Source organism: Juglans regia, chromosome 10 (assembly GCF_001411555.2).
Source record: "Juglans regia cultivar Chandler chromosome 10, Walnut 2.0, whole genome shotgun sequence".
Classification (NCBI taxonomy): Eukaryota; Viridiplantae; Streptophyta; class Magnoliopsida; order Fagales; family Juglandaceae; genus Juglans; species Juglans regia.
This window is the reverse complement of record NC_049910.1, coordinates 36,795,152-36,810,695: the sequence shown is the minus strand read 5'-3', so window position 1 is coordinate 36,810,695 and position 15,544 is coordinate 36,795,152. Positions and strand designations below refer to the sequence as shown.

At 32.1% G+C, this 15,544-nt stretch overlaps 2 protein-coding genes across 2 annotated transcripts in view; both read left to right on the top strand.

The window, feature by feature from the left end:
* Positions 1 to 15,544, top strand: part of LOC109019056 (vesicle-associated protein 1-3-like) — a 122,232-nt gene that overhangs the window by 104,284 nt on the left and 2,404 nt on the right. The window lies entirely within an intron of this gene.
* On the top strand, positions 8,042 to 14,903 carry LOC109019054 (receptor-like protein 43). The gene is made up of 3 exons (XM_019001278.2): positions 8,042 to 10,084; positions 11,348 to 11,553; positions 14,245 to 14,903. Exons 1-2 carry the CDS (start codon positions 8,740 to 8,742, stop codon positions 11,356 to 11,358), a joined length of 1,356 nt encoding a protein of 451 aa, XP_018856823.2. The 5' UTR covers positions 8,042 to 8,739; the 3' UTR covers positions 11,359 to 11,553; positions 14,245 to 14,903.

The window sequence follows — 15,544 nt, the reverse complement described above, 5'->3', positions numbered from 1 at the left end:
TATCCCAATTCCCAATGAATAAATATAAATAGAAGCCACTAATAGGAGCATCCATTTTGCACATATGATGTGGTATCATCTAGACCACACATCTCCTCAAGTGAGTGTTAGGAACAATTAACTAGAAACAGTCATGCAGTACGTGCAAAGTGTGCACTGCTATAGTGGCTTCTCTCTAGCATTACTCATAAAAATTAAAGAGAAAGAGCTAGAGCAGGGCGGCTCAATGGTAAGGCCATCTAGGCCATTGTATAAGGCCCTCATCCTATGTAAGGCCCCTAAAAATAAAAATGAGGTATCTTTTTTTAAAAAACAAATAAAAACCATTTCATTAAATAATTTTTATAGTTTTCAATGTGTGCAAGGCCCCATAATACTAAACTTAATATTGAATATAATGATTTTTTTTATATAAGTAATACAATGAATTATTTATATTTAAAATAATTTTTTTAAGATTTTACTAAATTGAGGTACAAAATCTGCATTGAGACCTCATTTTAAGTTATTGTTGTAAATATAAATTCACAAAAACTGTATTTAAAGATTTTAAATAAAATCTCATTTTATTGAAAATTTTGAAAATATTCCATATAATAATTTATATTTTATTGTATTATAAATACAAATGACTCACTTAAATTTCGCTTTAAGCCTCATTTTGTATAGAGCCGCCCCTGAGCTAGAGTTTATTAAGAGGGAGAAGTCTAGCAATAAGTTAATATGCATGGTAGAGCCCAACGATTATAAATTCACGTACCTAGCTAATTAAATCTTCAAATCTTCTATATATCACACTCAATCAAGAATAGTCGTGATATATATTTAAGTCTATCCTAATAGAGTCATCCACGTAAGAAAAGAGTTAAAGCGATGGTTTGAACGTATGGTATGGATTTGAATATGATCTTTTTAATTAATAGAACCATACACTATTTCTCTCTCTCTCCTTTGTTTTTTTTTTTTTTTACAACAAGGATTGCAATCTCATCCAAAATTAGAACCACATCATACACGTAAGAAAAGAAGAGCGATGGTTTGAACGTATGGTATGGGTTTGAATATCCTTTTAATACACAGTATACCAAAATTGAAAGTATTACATATTGCATTCAATTTTTAAAATGAAAGAAAGAAATGGAAAGACGTGGGGTAGCTTATTTGCTTTACATGTTGGTTTTCAAATTGCCACTCCTAAATGTGCATGATGTGGGGTACGTACGAAGGTTGATGGTTCTTGCCTATTAATTTGTTGGCTTTCAAAGTCTTTTTCCTCATCGTAAGCGGCAATTTTCTACCACAGATATTGCTATCAAGAAAGTCTAGCAATAAGTTGATATGCATGGTAGAGTCCACAGATTATAAATTCACGTACCTAGCTAATTAAATTTTCAAATGTTCTATATATTACACTCAATCAAGAATAGTCGTGATATATATTTAAGTCTATCCTAATAGAGTCATCCACGTAAGAAAAGAGTTAAAGCGATGGTTTGAATGTATGGTATAGATTTGAATATGATCTTTTTAATTAATAGAACCATACACTATTTCTCTCTCTATCCTATTTTTTTTTTTTTTTTTTTACAACAAAGATTGCAATCTCATCCAAAATTAGAACCACATCATACAAGTAAGAAAAGAAGAGCGATGGTTTGAACGTATGGTATGAGTTTGAATATCTTTTTAATACACGGTATACCAAAATTGAATGTATTACACATTGCATTCAATTTTTAAAATGAAAGAAAGAAATGGAAAGACGTGGGGTGGCCTATTTGCTTTACATGTTGATTTTCAAATTGCCACTCCTAAATGTGCATGATGTGGGGTACGTACGAAGGCTGATGGTTCTTGCCTATTAATTTGTTGGCTTTCAAAGTCTTTTTCCTCATCGTGAGTGGAAATTTTCTAGCACAGATATTGCTATCAAGAAAGTCTAGCAATAAGTTGATATGCATGGTAGAGTCCACAGATTATAAATTCACGTACCTAGCTAATTAAATTTTCAAATGTTCTATATATTACACTCAATCAAGAATAGTCGTGATATATATTTAAGTCTATCCTAATAGAGTCATTCACGTAAGAAAAGAGTTAAAGCGATGGTTTGAACGTATGGTATAGATTTGAATATGATCTTTTTAATTAATAGAACCATACACTATTTCTCTCTCTATCCTTTTTTTTTTTTTTTTACAACAAGGATTGCAATCTCATCCAAAATTAGAACCACATCATACAAGTAAGAAAAGAAGAGAGATGGTTTGAACGTATGGTATGGGTTTGAATATCCTTTTAATACACGGTATACCAAAATTGAATGTATTACACATTGCATTCAATTTTCAAAATGAAAGAAAGAAAGGGGAAGAGGTGAGGTAGCCTATTTGCTTTGCATGTTGATTTTCAAATTGCCACTCCTAAATGTGCATAATGTGGGGGTACGAAGACTGATGGTTCTTGCCTATTTGTTGGCTTTCAAAGTCTTTTTCCTCACCGTGAGTGAAAATAAAAAGAATTGCAAGTCTATTTGTCTTCTTCTGTCATTATTTTGGTGGTCATTGTCACTTAAACATCCATCACGTGGAATGCCAAGAATTTGAATAAATAACAAAATAAAAATAAAAAAACTAATTTGAATGCATTATATGTTGATTTTCAAATTGCCTATCGTAAATGTGCATGATGTGGGGTATGTACGAAGACCGATGGTAAGAGCTTATTAATTTGTTGGCTTTCAAAATCTTTTTCCTCAACGTGAGTTGGAATTTTCTGTCAGAGATGCGATACAGAAATTTCCAAGTAATATCATTATCTTCTTATTTTGTAATGATTTTCACAATACTCAAAGGAGGAACAACAACCATTAATTTGAAGGACAAATTGTATTTCATTATTATTGTTAATTTGTACTCTGTTTATATATATATATATATATATATATATATCACGGCCTATACTTAAAAGCGGCTATAAATTTACTGTTCATAGATGAACAGTAATGAATAGTAACAAAAGTTTTTTTTTCGCAGTTTTTGCCGTTTGCTATTGTTTATAAACAGTAATTATGAACAGTAAATATTAAATACTGTTCATAGATGAACAGTAATGAAATGAATAGTAACAAAATTTTTTTTTTTTCACATGGTTTTTTGCCGTTTGCTACTGTTTATAAACAGTAATTATGAACAGTAGAAAAAAATATTAGTTTTTGAGTTTTAAATTCCAACCCTTCATCTTTAATTTTCAGATTTAATCAAACGATAGAAGTTTAAATATTGATTTAAACTAACATAAAATAGATAATTAAATTTTAAAAATTATATCATACACTTAAAATTAACTTCAATTTATAAAATACTAATTTCTCATCATTAAATAAAAGATAAAGTTCTACTGAATATTAAATAAATGATGAAATTTTGTTAAATATTTTTAAAAAAGTATAACAATATAAATAATTAGAGTTTTAACATAATTTAAATATGATAATATTCTTAATTAACTAAAAAGAACTGCTACAACTAATGAAGAAGTAGCCTAAAAATATGTCTTGAATGTGTATTTTACTTTTTTATTTTTATTTTCCTTTTGTCATGTATTTTTTTAATCATCATAAATATTTTTAAAAAAATTTCACTTTTTTATTTTTATTTTCCTTTTGTCATGTATTTTTTTAATCATCATAAATATTTTTAAAAAAAGTAAAAAATTCACAAAATTATTAAAAAAACACTTCTTCAATCACTAGATAAAAAAAATTAAAAAAAAAAAGGGCAAACGTCGCTCGGACGTTACCTACTGCTAGTGTATATATATATATATATATATATATATATATATAGAAAGATTATAAAGTACATCACCATTTCATTTTTATCTAGGTAGTATTTCCGGTCAACCATTATTTATTTACTTTTAAAATAAAAGAAAGTGTGGTCGCAAACGTCATTATAATTAATTAATTATTGCAAGTTTTATTCCCTTTCCACAATTAATTGTCACCATAGAAATATATATTATATATAGAAATATATATATTTTTATTTTTATTTTTCCACATAGAAGTGTAACATAATAAAGTTATTCACGCATGAGGAGAAAAAGATCGAGCTGGGACGTTTTGAACGTATGGTATGGGATTCATGAACGTTTTCAATTCGAGGTGATCATCATTAATTTATGATCACGTCTTTTTTGGTTTTCTTTTGAATCAGAAAAACTAAATTTCCAACTCCATCGATCTTATCCTCATACATTCCAAGCAAATTTGGCTCATATATATATATGTATGTATGCATGACTGCTATTCGTCATTTTAATTGTAAGCAAATAATTAATTGGTTCTGGGAAAAGATGTGTCTATTTATCCAATTTTGCAAGTTCCATCATTAATGGTGCTTATATATGCTAATAAAATTATATATGGCAGCGTATTTAATTGAGCGGATAATATATCTTGATAATTACGCTTTATTAGTTGTGTATATATATGTGATCATATGGCTCCGTCTAGCATTGATGATTGTTCTACATGGTAATCTAGCTAGCTAGGACAATTAGCAGGATGCATGAGAGGACATGATTTTAATGTGACATGCAAGGCAATTGATATTGTTGGAGATCTGATCTCTAATTTATATGCATTTAGGCTAATTAATTAATTTGGTACCACTATTTATGGTGAGTTTTTTGCATTATATCAAGTCTCTCATTTTTCTTTGTTGTCTTGGCATATTAACATTCCACGACAGTTAGAGAGCCTTTAGCCAAACTTGCTAAGAAAAATTAGAAGCACCAATATTCTAATTAGCATAACAAGTTCAGTCAAATAGTATAAGTTGGAAATTGAATTAGTAAAAGAAAGAATAGTAATTCTATATATAATCATGAAGTATGTAAACGCCACGTAATTTCTTTGAAAAAGAGTGGGGTTTATTATTAAAAAATTAATTATTTTCATGTGCGTCTCATATTTTATTTATTTTTTTCAAAATGATTACTCGACAATTATACAATATCTTTTCTCAAGAAAGAAAGGAGAAAACGCGGAGTAGCCAATTTGCTTTACACATTACTTTTCAGACTGCCTCTAAATGTATTATATATGTAACCATAGATCATAACCTAATTAATCCCCAACTAATATATCAAAGCTGACTTTTTGAGTCCGATATATGCCATTAATTTGTTGGATTTCATAAAGTGGTCTCTTTCCATACACCGTGAGTGGCACGTTTGTACCACAGAGAAATTTCCAAGTAGTTTCCTCTCCTTTGCTAATGATTTTCACAATCAAAGGAGCTGAAAGGACCACTTTAGCAGCATGTCGGGTACTCATCATTTTCCACAATAATTGAAAGGATCACATTCGCAAGAATAGAAGAAATAGAAAAAAAGAAAAGAAAAGAAAAGAAAAGAAAGGAAATTGTTTTTCAAGCAAACAAGTTTGAGTTAAGGGGCTCAATTATTTTAAACATCCATCCCGTGAATGCCAAGAATTGAATAAAGAACAACATAAAAATAAAAAAACAAAAATTACAGCCATACACTATATATTTCGCTTTTTCATATATATATATATATATATATATATATATCATGATCCTCACCGTGAGTAGCAATTTTCTACCACAGATGCTATACAGAAATTTCCAAGTAATATCATGATCATTTTCTTTTGTAATGATTTTCACAGTACTCAAAGGAGGAAAAACGGCCATTAATTTGATGGGCAAATTGTATTTCATTATTATTGTTAATTTGTACTTTGTTTATATATATATATATATAGAAAGACTACAAAGTACATCACTGTTTCATTTTTATACTACTATGATGAGCTAGTATTTCCGATCAACCTTTATTTATTTATTTTTTAAAATAATAGAAAGTGTCATTTAAACATCATTATAATCTAATATTGATGATTCTTCTACTTGGTAATCTAGCTAAGACAAGCAGGATGCAAGGCAATTGATATTGTTGAAGATCTCTTTATATGCATTTAGGCTAATTCGATACCACTATTTATGATGAGTTTTTTGCATTATATCAATCTCTCATTTTTCTTTGAAAAATTCCACGACAGTTAGAGAGCCTTTAGCCAAAGTTGCTGAGAAAAATTAGAAGCACCAATATTCCAATTAGCTTTAAACCCAATAATTACTCTCTCTCTCTCTCTCGCCCATTAAACATGAATAAAAATCAAGAGAAAAGATATTTAATTGTGCAATCGTCGTGTAATCGCTTTGAAAAAAATGAATAAAACATGAGATCTATATGAAAAAAATTAATTTTTTAATAGTGGACTCTATTTTTTTTTAAAGTGATTAGGCGCCGTTTACGCATTTCATAATTGTATATAGAATTACTCAAAAATCAAAGAGAAAGAGCTAGAGTTTATTAAGAGAGAGAAGTCTAGCAATAAGTTAATATGCAGGGTAGAGCCCACCGATTATAAATTCACATACCTAGCTAATTAAGTCTTCTATATATTACACTCAATCAAGAATAGTTGTGATATATATATATATATATATTTAATTCTACCATAATAGAGTCATCCACATAAGAAAAGAGTTAAAGCGATGGTTTGAACGTATGGTATGAGTTTGAATATGATCTTTTTAATAAGATTAATTTTATATATAACTGTGAAGTATGTAAATATCGTATAATTGCTTTAGAAAAGAGTGTGGTCTATTATTAATAAATTAATTATTTTCATCTAGATATTTTATTTTATTTATTTTTTTAAAATAATTATGTGGCAGTACAATTCACGATTGTAAATATATTTTTTTAAAAAGGAAAGGGGAAGACGTGGGATAGCCAATTTGCTTTACAAATTGATTTTCAGACTACGTCTGAATGTATTAATTATGTACATGATGTGGCCATGTGCACTTTCTTTTTATTATATATAAATTTAATTTAAATCGTTCTTTTATAAATATTATAACCTAAAAAGCCGACTTTTTGAATCCTATATATGCCATTAATTTGTTGGATCCATAAAGTAATATTTTTCCTCACCGACGCCAATATTATAACCTATATATGCCATCTTTTAAATATTTTTAAAAAAAATTCACGTCATTAAAAAATACATTATTAATCACTAAATAAATAAAAAAAAGGCATCAAGAAAATTCCTCCAAATCACCTCTCAATAGCCCAATCATTTTTCTTATATTTTAATCTCGTAAGAATAGAAAAATTAGAAAGGAAAAAAAAATTGTTTTTCAAGCAAACAAGTTTGAGTTAAGCATTGCAGTTGAAAAAAACAGAGCCATACACTATATATTTACAATAAGGATTGCAATCTCATCCAACATCGCAATTAATTGTCACCATAGATATTTATTTAATTTCCACATTATATATTTTTCTACAATAATTGAGACATCATGGTAGTTGTCATTCACGTATTAATTGGGACCCTCTCTTCTTCTTCTTCTTGTATTAATTGGGCCTATAAAGTTAAGCCCCTCTCTCGCTCTTTCCTCTCATGTCTAAACATTTATAGTGCAAGCCATTTTTAAAAAAGTTATGGACATCTATTCCTATCATCACTTCATATTCATGCGCCTGCTTTTCCCTTTGATCCCATGCCTCCTTCTCTTCTTACTCCCTCTCTCTTTGTCTTATAATCTGCTTCCACTTTGCCATCAACAAGAGAGGGTAGCTCTGATGCAATTCAAGGATAGTTTTATCATACAAAACAATTCTTATTGCGAATACAGTACTGAGGGGGACTATCCTGCGGAGGTTGCATCATGGAGAATAGATGGAAACAATACCAATTGTTGTGCTTGGGATGGGGTTGAATGCAACCAAGACACTGGTCATGTCATCGCCCTCAACCTTAGTAGGAGTTGTCTCTTTGGTTCTATCACCTCCAACAGTAGTCTCTTCCGCCTTCTTCATCTTCAAAACCTTACTCTTCGTTATAATGACTTCAATCACTCCCAAATCCCATCTGAGATTGGTAATCTTTCAAGCCTAACACATCTCCACCTCTCCTACTCCTAGTTTTCAGGACAAATCCCCTCTGAAATTCAATACCTATCCAAGTTGTCTTATCTTCAGCTGTCTTCTTCTTATGATGATTATAATGATTTATATACCGAAAGTCTGACAAGTTTAGTGCAAAATTTAACCAACCTTGAAGATCTTGCGTTTTATGGTATCAACATATCCTCTACTGTACCTGAAAGCCTGGCAAATTTATCTTCTTTAAAAGCTCTAGCTTTGGCTGACTGCGGACTGTATGGGCGATTCCCAACCAGAATATTTCAGTTACCACACCTATGGGGCCTATCTGTTTCAACCAATGAAGATCTCACAGGTCATTTGCCCGAATTTCACACAAACCCTCCTCTCAAGTATTTAGATCTTAGCAACACAAATTTCTTTGGTCATCTACCTGCTTCAATTGGAAACCTTAATTCCTTAACTACCTTCGATATTTCCAATTGTAATTTTTCAGGAACCATCCCAAATTTGTTCAGTAACCTTACCCAACTCACTTACCTAGACCTTTCACAAAACTCATTCAACGATTTGTCGTGGCTCACCAGAGCTAGTTCAAACGACATTCTTCCACAGTTTGAATATTTAAGATTGGCTCATCTCAACTTAACCAAGTTCCCAGATATATTACGAAACCAAAGTAAATTGTGGTTCCTAAATCTAGAAGGCAACAATCTCCAAGGCTTGATACCCAAATGGATGCATAATGTAAGTAAAGAATCTCTTCGAGATTTCATCCTTTCTGACAACTTTCTCACTGGCATTGAAAATTCTCCAGCAATTATCCCATGGCCAAATCTAAAATATTTTTACCTTGATAATAACATGATGCATGGATCGCTCCCAATTCCACCACAATCCCTAAGGTTTTATTTCGTCAGCAATAATTCATTCACCGGAAGGATTTCACCATTTATTTGCAATATGAGTTCACTTGCAGTGCTTGATTTGTCCCATAACAATTTGAGTGGCTTGATTCATCCATGTATGGGCAACTTGAGTCAATCTTTGAAAGCGCTAGTACTACGAAGCAACAACTTCGGCAACACCATCCCAAAAAGATGGGCAAAAGGATGCAGCTTAAAGATGATTGACTTAAGTCAAAACCAGTTACATGGTCATTTGCCAAGATCTTTGGCCAACTGTACTGAGCTTGAGTATCTTCGTGTTAGCCGCAATCAAATCAATGATACCGATCCCTTTTGGTTGGGAACTCTTCAACACTTGAAGATTCTTGATCTCCATTCTAATGGCTTCCACGGTGCAATAAGGAGTCCGGAAACAAATTACACATTCCCCAATTTGTGTATCATTGACCTCTCTCACAACCATTTGTCTGGGAATCTGCCTGCGAGATATTTCGCACAATGGGATGCCATGAAGTCCGTTGGTGCAAACAATTTACAATACATGGGTGACTGGGTCTACTATTCAATTATAATAACGATAAAAGGTGTGGAGTTGGAGTATAAGAAGATCCAAGATGGCCTCACAGTCATAGATTTCTCATGCAATAGATTTGAAGGAGATATTCCTAAAATACTTGGGAATCTAGAAGGACTTCGTGTGCTGAACCTTTCCAATAATGCTTTCACTGGTCATATCCCATCATCCTTTGCGAACTTGACACAGCTAGAATCATTAGACCTTTCTCAAAACAAGTTGTTCGGAGAGATACCTCTTGAATTAGTCCAGCTTAATTTCCTTTCAAAATTTAATGTGTCACATAATTGCCTCACTGGACCTATACCACAGGGGCAACAGTTTGGAACATTTCCAAATACTTCATTTGATGATAATCGAGGACTGTGTGGATGGCCATTGTCTAAACTCTGTGGAGATTCAGAAATTTCAACACCTCCACCTTCAACCTTTGAAGAGAATCAAGGTCCAAAATTGTTCTTTGAATTTGGTTGGAAAGTAGTTGTGATGGGATATGGATGTGGATTCTTATTTGGAGTTGTTATCGGGCACATTGTGACAACCAGAAAGCAAGATTGGCTCATCAAGATTTTTGGCAAGAAGCAACACCAAACGCGAATAGGTTGGGTGAATAGTCGGGTGAATCGTAGGAAGTAGTAAATGAAACATAGTCATGTAATATGTTTTCAAAAAGATACAAATGTATCATTTATGCTTTCTAGCACTATTGTATCTTATTCGATGGAATTGGCAGTCAAACTACACAAAGCCCAACATTTTTGCATATTTGCTTTATCCAAAAGTTCTCCAAGGAGAAGTTTTTCTATTATCAGATAATCTGGAATGATAAATTAAGGATATTAAACCCTCAATTACAAGAAAGGAAATTACACAGTGCCTTTTAGTTGTTGCATTGGCAATGTATTGCGATCTATTGGAATATTCATTAGTTAAGATTCCGCAAGGGTAATATTGTTCATTTTAGACTAGCAATAGGGTCTAATTTTTAAGAGCCATCGAAAGGTGAAATGCCCCTCTACCCTCTTGTGACAAATTCTTATCATACTTAATGACTACTGTACAGTTCATTCTAATAGTTTATGAGTGTTTTTGTTTAATTCTGTTAACGCTTCAGTTTATATTTTCCTTTCTCCATGGTTGGTTGTTACTTAATTGGTATTGCCAATATATATATATATATATATATATATATATATATACATGTTGTCTGCTTGATACTTTCTCGAGGTTCATTGTAGAATGTCCTTAGATTTTGAGACAAAGGGGCAGGAAGCTAGCATTATAAAGGTAGTAAATGGTGGTACGTACTAGGTGTCCTTATATTAATAAGACATTTATGTCTTCTAATTTCATCTGAGTCATAGGGTTTTGACAACCTTATGAAAATTGTGAGTGGGGCACTTCATTTAACATTGTGATGACTGCTGATTGTGGCTACTATTTAACATTGCATTTGTGCCTGGTCCAGCATAAACAAAAATTTTGCTTTTGAACTTAGGACCTAGCAGGTGGGAGTTGGAACCTTCACCCATCTATTGCAATTGATTTGGTGACATTTTAGTAAAAGAGTTGTTATTGTGGTTAGGAGCTATTCTAGGAAACTATACTTCTTGAACCAGGCTCTTTTTATCTTAGTTGTGCTGGGAAAGGCATCTCCTGTGAAATATTGAAGTGTTAGTCTGGTCTGTCTCTCTGGGTGTCATCCACTTCATGAGATATTTTTAGCTAAGTGAAGATCCTATTTCACTAAGCTAAAAATCAGCATTTTATATGATAAATCTTTAGTTATAGCTGCAGAGCTGTCTGATTTTTGTCACATGATGCAATTCATACTTCATTGAAGCAACTGTTTCTTTGAATGCAGAGGTTGTTTAGATGTTTGTGAGGATGATGTTATTGTGCGTAGTCCAAGAGCTGTGGATCAAGAAAATGGAAGAAATGAGGGTGAGAGTTCCGGACAGAGTTGTATTTTACCACAGCATGTAATTTCTGAGCATAAAAAAGTTATGAGCAGTTCAGTACTAGCAGAGATCGCTCTATCTCTTTCGATTTTGTTGGTGACGGGGACAGGTGAGCCAGTTTTAAAACCTTGAACTTTGATATTATTGTTGTTGCTCTTCTTCTTCTGTTGCTATTCATAATATATACCTGCAGTGGTACTACAATCTTTATGTGTATGGTTTTGAATTGTTGCTATATGAATTACGTTTTTTGTCAAACTCTTCATGTTTTCACTTTCCTTGCTTTATAGATGGGTTGTTTGGAGCTGTATAGATGCCTGAATTACATTTTGTATTGTTGCAATTTTCGTGCTTTTAACTCAACCCTATATGCAATCAACGATGCTATCAAGCTTTTAATACTACATTACTCATCTGGTATTACTGCATATGCTTATGCAGTTGAGGATATATTCTTGAACTATACAAAGTATACTTGTTTATTATGGCGATGCCTTCCACTTTCCTTTTTAGCTAATGTGTTCCCTCCCTCATCCTCTCTTTCTCAGCTTCCTCCCAGTGCAGTTACATCTATTATTCTTGAACAAGCTGTGGTTTACTCTCATTGAGGTTGAGAGTAAACCACAGTTAATACATGGTTTACTCTGATTGAAATTTTATATTTTGTCTCAGATAATTGGACCTATTATCAATAATGATATCTTTGATTAGACAATCTCATTCTTAGGATCATATCATTCTTTTCCCCATTGTGTTGACATGAATGTTGCCTTTTGGTATGGTGCATGAAGACATGTCTGCTAACATCTGATTTATATATGAATATGAAACGAATGGTTTGTTTAATGCAGATTGTGAACTATTCTTTACTCCCTATTTTTTTTCTCTCTTCTGTTCATTTTACTAGCACTATTGTTGCAATTGCTATGGATATTTTGTTTGGTTCCGCAAAGCCTGTGCCTCTTTTGCCATTATCAATAGAGATCAATTGGTCACAAACATTAGTTTGGTGGCATAGGTTTCTACAGTTTTACATATATATTTGCCTGTACTGATCAGTGACCAAGCTAGTTTGCATATTTGATTTATCCAAATCTATAAGTTTCTACTAGATCTTCGTGCATGGCTATAATATTGACTTTGTTACATACATTATATATACAAATCACTCTAGAAGCAAATGACATTCAGATCAAATACACTTACTTTTTGTGAAAATAGAATGTAAGGTGATATCGTGGATCAGGAGCCCATTACAAAACATGTGTTTCTTCCTAATTTTCAAGAGTACTCAAATATAAACAATAGCCATGTCCGAACACAGTACAAAAATAAAACTTAACATTAGAATTCAAAACATGTCACTTTGGCTGAAATATTGCAAATACAAATCTGTCCAGTTGTAGTATCTAACCAAAAGAAAGTCCATCAAATTTATTTGGTAACCGAGAACTCACTTTACATGAAACTTGCATGCGTTTTATGAGTATTATGAATTACTAATGATATAAATGTAGTCCTTGGCAAATTGAAATGCAGCATACTCAACTCAACCAAGCTTTAATCCCAAATATAGGAGTCTTAAAACCACATAAAAGAGGATCCTGTTAACTCCACATCAAAGAAGTAAAAGTGCTTCCTATATATTAGCATCTTGTGTGTCATATATTCTTCTTTGCATCAAATTATCTTATCACTTTTCTTAAATCCATGCATAAACTCTTGTTGAACCTAATCTCTCCAAATAAATTAAATGCCGTTTCACTGTTGGAAGCAAATAATAAACTGTATAACAACCTCAACCTCAAATTATAAACATTTTAGAAAAATCGGTGAATTAATTAAGGCTGACCTTTAGCATGTCCCCTTCACTAAATGCCCTCCGCATTCCATAAACTGCGCCAAAATCCATGCCGTGATTGGATCGAGGCTCACAAACAGTTCTTCCAAGTATGCTCAAAGTTGAAGCAAGTGATTCCTCTTGATTGAATGAAATGATAACACCACCCCAAGTAATGAGTACTCTAGCTAGGTGTCTCTCATGTATACTACTTGTGTATGGGGGTTGCACCATTGCACTTTAATAAAATCTTCTTACTTGAAAAATAAATAAAGGGAAACTCAGTAACATAATGTGTTTAGAGAAGTTCTTTTTAGTGACTAACAGAGTGTCTTGAGGCTATTGGAAATTGGACCAGTTTATCATGTTTCCATGAGATTCTATGTCTTCTCCCTCTAATTCTAAAATTTTTTTAGAGAAGTTCTGGGAAAATATTTTAATCAATAGAGTACAAAACTAAGTTACAAACAGAACAAAGGACAAAGGTTAAACCACACTATACCTTCCACATCAGGTTCTTTGGATGAGTAACTGATGGTTAGCAACATGAGGAGTACTAGCAAGCATATGGTTAGTTTTAGAGGATGCCAGCTTAAAACATTTCCAAACATGCAACGGTCCTCAATTTCTAAGGAGTATTCACTTGGTGACCTCCTGCCCAGTTTCTGGAACTCTACATAAAGGAAAATAAAGCACCAAGGAATACATTGTCAAATACCATTTGTCTGGAAATGCAAAATAACACATCATCCATTATTCTCTTTGTCCCACAATACATGAGAGTTTTAAAATGGCATGCCTTTTGATAAAAGAATAAAAATCTTCTTAAATCGCTAATGACACCATATATGTATGTTTTACCAATGGCTCATGTCTGCCACTTGATCTTGTGCATTTTAGGAACATGCTTATTTTGTTTCATTAACATGCAAGTCCTTTATAAATTCATCTATATTATAGGGCAGAGGGACTCGAAGTGTACAAGTTTCTGGCGGCTAGTTTGCATATTTGCTTTATCCAAATCTACAAGTTTCTACTAGATCTTCGTGCATGGCTATAATATCGACTTTGTTACGTACATTATATATAGAGTTTTGGTGCTTCTCTACACTCAAATGAAGTTTATAAGGTTTTTCCTCTCTAGGAGAAATGAGAGAATCAAGGCACTCAACTAAATTTTGTAGATCAGAATTTTAACAATGACATTCTTTAAAAGGTTTTATTTCTTTTCAATGGCCCAAGATCTGCTAACCTTATTAAGTAGAAATGATGTTTTATATATTAGAATAAATGTGTGAACGTAGTTGGCAATGTTCAGAGTTATTCTTTGGTGAAAGTTTTCAAAATCATGATGGTGAATGCAATCATTTCAGTTAGCAAGTAGCAAGATGTGTATGATGCTAAACTGAATTTCCAACTCGATCTTACCCTCATGATCGATCCTAAACTTCTAGTCATGCTGTGTTCAGGATTGAAACAGAGCAAGACAAAGGAGATTTAGTTTGGCTCATATATATGCACTGTTATTCATCATTTTTATTTTAAGCAAAATTTGGCGATAAAACATGGATCTCCATCAAAATTTAATCCAAGAATATGAGGTATTGTGTATGAATTGGGGCAAAATATCGGGAGAAAACAGAGGACCAAAGAAGTAAAGGAAAATAAGTTTTTGTGTATATTTCTCGTTAAAGAAAAATCAATGTATTGATTTGAAGTTTGAAAAAGTTGTATTGATTTTTGTGTTTTATTTTGAAGTTTATAAAATTTATATTGATTTGTGTTTGGATAATGATTAGGTAATAATTAGATGTAAAAGTTGAAAATTTTAATGTTTTATATTAGAATGATGTTTCCCAAGAAAATTATGAAAGATTTTGATAATTCTTCATCTCATCTCATTACCAAATGCACCTCTGCCATAATACAGTGATATATACATTTTAACAGTGTCCATCCTGTGACTGAAAAAATTCTCCGAGAATACTTATTTGCAGCGATTTTCAAGTTTTTCCCGACGATTTAGTGTCGCCACAAAAACCTATTTTTCTTATAGTGAATAAAAATCAAAGAAAAATAAAGACGTTTGTTATTAAGAGAGAGAAGTCTACCTAAAAATCTTCAAGTCTTCAATATATCACACTCAATCAAGAATTAATAGTCTTGATATAATTTGAGTCTACTATAATCTATAGTCATACACGTAAGAAAAGAATAGCGATGGTTTGAACGTATAGTATGGGTTTGAATATCCTTTTAG

Excerpts from the sequence above, each read along its gene's own strand:
- LOC109019054 (XM_019001278.2), top strand. The coding sequence starts at position 8,740 with ATGCATAATGTAAGTAAAGAATCTCTTCGAGATTTCATCCTTTCTGAC.